Below are 2,347 nucleotides of genomic sequence, written 5' to 3'. Positions count from 1 at the left end.
CCAAACTTAAAGCTTGCTTGTCCCTAAGCAAGTACTGGAACAAGAGAATGATGAATGGAGTCTCCAGAGAAATGAGTCATTCTTGTGGAAGTCATATTACTGATTTTATGGTGGTTTCATGCATAGCAACTTAGGTTCATTCCACTACTGGCTTTCAGACCTTTATCATCTCCTAAATTACTCACTTTGTTATGTCCCATGAGACCTTTATTTATTGATCCTTTTATTGTTATTTCAAGGGCTTATTTGTGTTTTTAGGCTAAGTGTTTTGTAAGGGGGCAACTCTTTAGGATAAGCTTTCAGCCAACACTCCCGAACCAGTTGGTTCAAGGTGCTAGGTGTTGAAGCACCCCTAAGGAATTACTTGCTCAAGTCTCTCCCCCATACATACACACCACATGCATATAGTTTATTTATTTTCTTTCCTTCAGACCTTGGTGTCCAGCACCTCTTTGGGTTACTAAATGCTCTGTGGTGAGGGTTACTCTTGATAGTGGATTTTCAGCTGATAATCCTGGGTTAGTTAACCCAAGTTACCAGGTGATGAAGCACCCCAAAGAGTTTATTCATCCAAGTAGATCCCTCACACAGGAGCACCACAGACACATGTCTTAGGGTACACCATTGGTGCCTAGCCTTATTGCTTACTCTTTTTCTTTTGTTTTTCACTTCCACTGTTCTTTCCCTTTTCTCTTATTAGGATCTTGTTGTTATCTTAGTCTCATGGGTATATCAAAAGTAAAATATTCAGGATAGATAGTTATCATCCTAACCTTGTGGTTGAACCAACTTAGCTAACTTATGACTACCCCCAAAGATTCATGAATGCACTTCCACATTATGAGCCCTACTCTGGTCTTTTGTAAACATAGACATTCTCTCAACATTCCCTTCTTCAAACAAATAGACAAGCTTACAAGTAAATAAGGGAAAGATGCAGTGACACTTAAACCAGAATCACAGACCATGCTCAACAACAAGGTAGAGTAAAAAAAAATGTTTAGGCCTCACTGGTAATCCTTAATCAAGATTGCATTTGAGCTTCCAATGTTCGAACTGTAAATATATGGAATTAAGTGACAATACAACCTTCAGGTGACAACTTCTAATCGCCTTCTTTTCGTTCTCCTCTTGCTCTTTACTTCCTTGAGCGAAGGGGCACCATAAAGTTCCTGTAAAGTTATTGGAAGTTGCTTGTTCCCAAAGCACTTGAGGAATAATTAGCTTGCATGTGCTTGTGTCTTATGAACTTGATTTGGTATGTGAACACCAAACTTAGTTCCTTGTTTAGTACACAATCTTGCACATACGCTGATAACTCATATCTTGTTGTTAACAGAACAATGATTAACTAAAGTCTAACTACATCTAAGTGGTTTCCCTCAATTGGTTAGAGCTAGCAATGTGTTTTGGGAGCAAGTGTAATTCTAACTAAATGTCCTTTTGGTGGAACACCAAACTTAGAATTACACTATCTCTTTTGATTGTTCTGGTGTGAAACACCAAACATAGCTCCTTGCAATAAAGGGGAAACAACTTGTGATTTTTATTGAAATGAAGATGAAAATGACTACCTGAGGTTGGGTTGCCTCCCAACAAAGCGCTTTTTTTTATCGTCGCTAGCTCGACGAGTCCTCACTCACTTGAGATGGTATGTCATTCTGGGGTTTTCCCCCATGTTGCCCAGATAATGCTTGAGTCTTTGTCCATTCACTGTAAAAGTCCTTTCTGACCCTTCATCCATGACTTCTACGTGCCCGTACGGCGAGACCTTTGTGACAAGAAAGGGCCCGGACCACCTTGATTTGAGTTTTTCTGGGAACAGTCTTAGTTTGGAATTGTATAGGAGCACTCGCTGCCCCCTTTCGACACTTCTGGGTGCAAGATGTGAGTCATGTCTTCTCTTTGCCTTCTCCTTGTACATCTTGGTATTCTCATAGGCTTGTGACCTGAATTCCTCCATCTCTTGTAGCTGCAAGATTCTATTTGCACCAGCAGTAATGCTATCAAAATTTAGTATCTTGATAGCCCATAAAGCTTTGTGTTCTAGCTCCAGTGGTAAGTGACAGGCTTTACCGTACACCAGCTGATATGGGGACATTCCAAGTGGTGTTTTGAATGCTGTTCTGTATGCCCAAAGAGCATCATCCAGCTTTTTTGACCAATCCTTTCTTGATGCACCCACAGTCTTTTCCAAAATTCTCTTTAGTTCTCTGATCGGGGAAAATTTGTCTCTCAACAAATTCCCATTCAGCAAGTGTACCAAATTTGTCGTCAAGTAAAAACTCACAATAGAGTGAGGTCGAATCCCATAGGGATTGATTGATCAAGCAACTTTAATTAGAGG

At 40.2% G+C, this 2,347-nt stretch overlaps 1 protein-coding gene across 1 annotated transcript in view; it reads right to left on the bottom strand.

Moving 5' to 3' along the window:
• Positions 1 to 1,639: 1,639 nt before the first annotated feature.
• LOC110278179 (uncharacterized) overlaps positions 1,640 to 2,347 on the bottom strand; it is a 1,642-nt gene continuing 934 nt past the window's right edge. Inside the window, exon 2 of the mRNA XM_021136388.1 lies at positions 1,640 to 2,213. Coding sequence (XP_020992047.1) covers positions 1,640 to 2,213 — 574 coding nt within the window. The remainder of the gene's footprint in view (positions 2,214 to 2,347) is intronic.

The sequence above is a fragment of the Arachis duranensis genome, chromosome 2, assembly GCF_000817695.3.
Source record: "Arachis duranensis cultivar V14167 chromosome 2, aradu.V14167.gnm2.J7QH, whole genome shotgun sequence".
Classification (NCBI taxonomy): Eukaryota; Viridiplantae; Streptophyta; class Magnoliopsida; order Fabales; family Fabaceae; genus Arachis; species Arachis duranensis.
The sequence above is the reverse complement of the archived record's forward strand: the minus strand, read 5'-3'. Positions and strand labels throughout refer to the sequence as shown.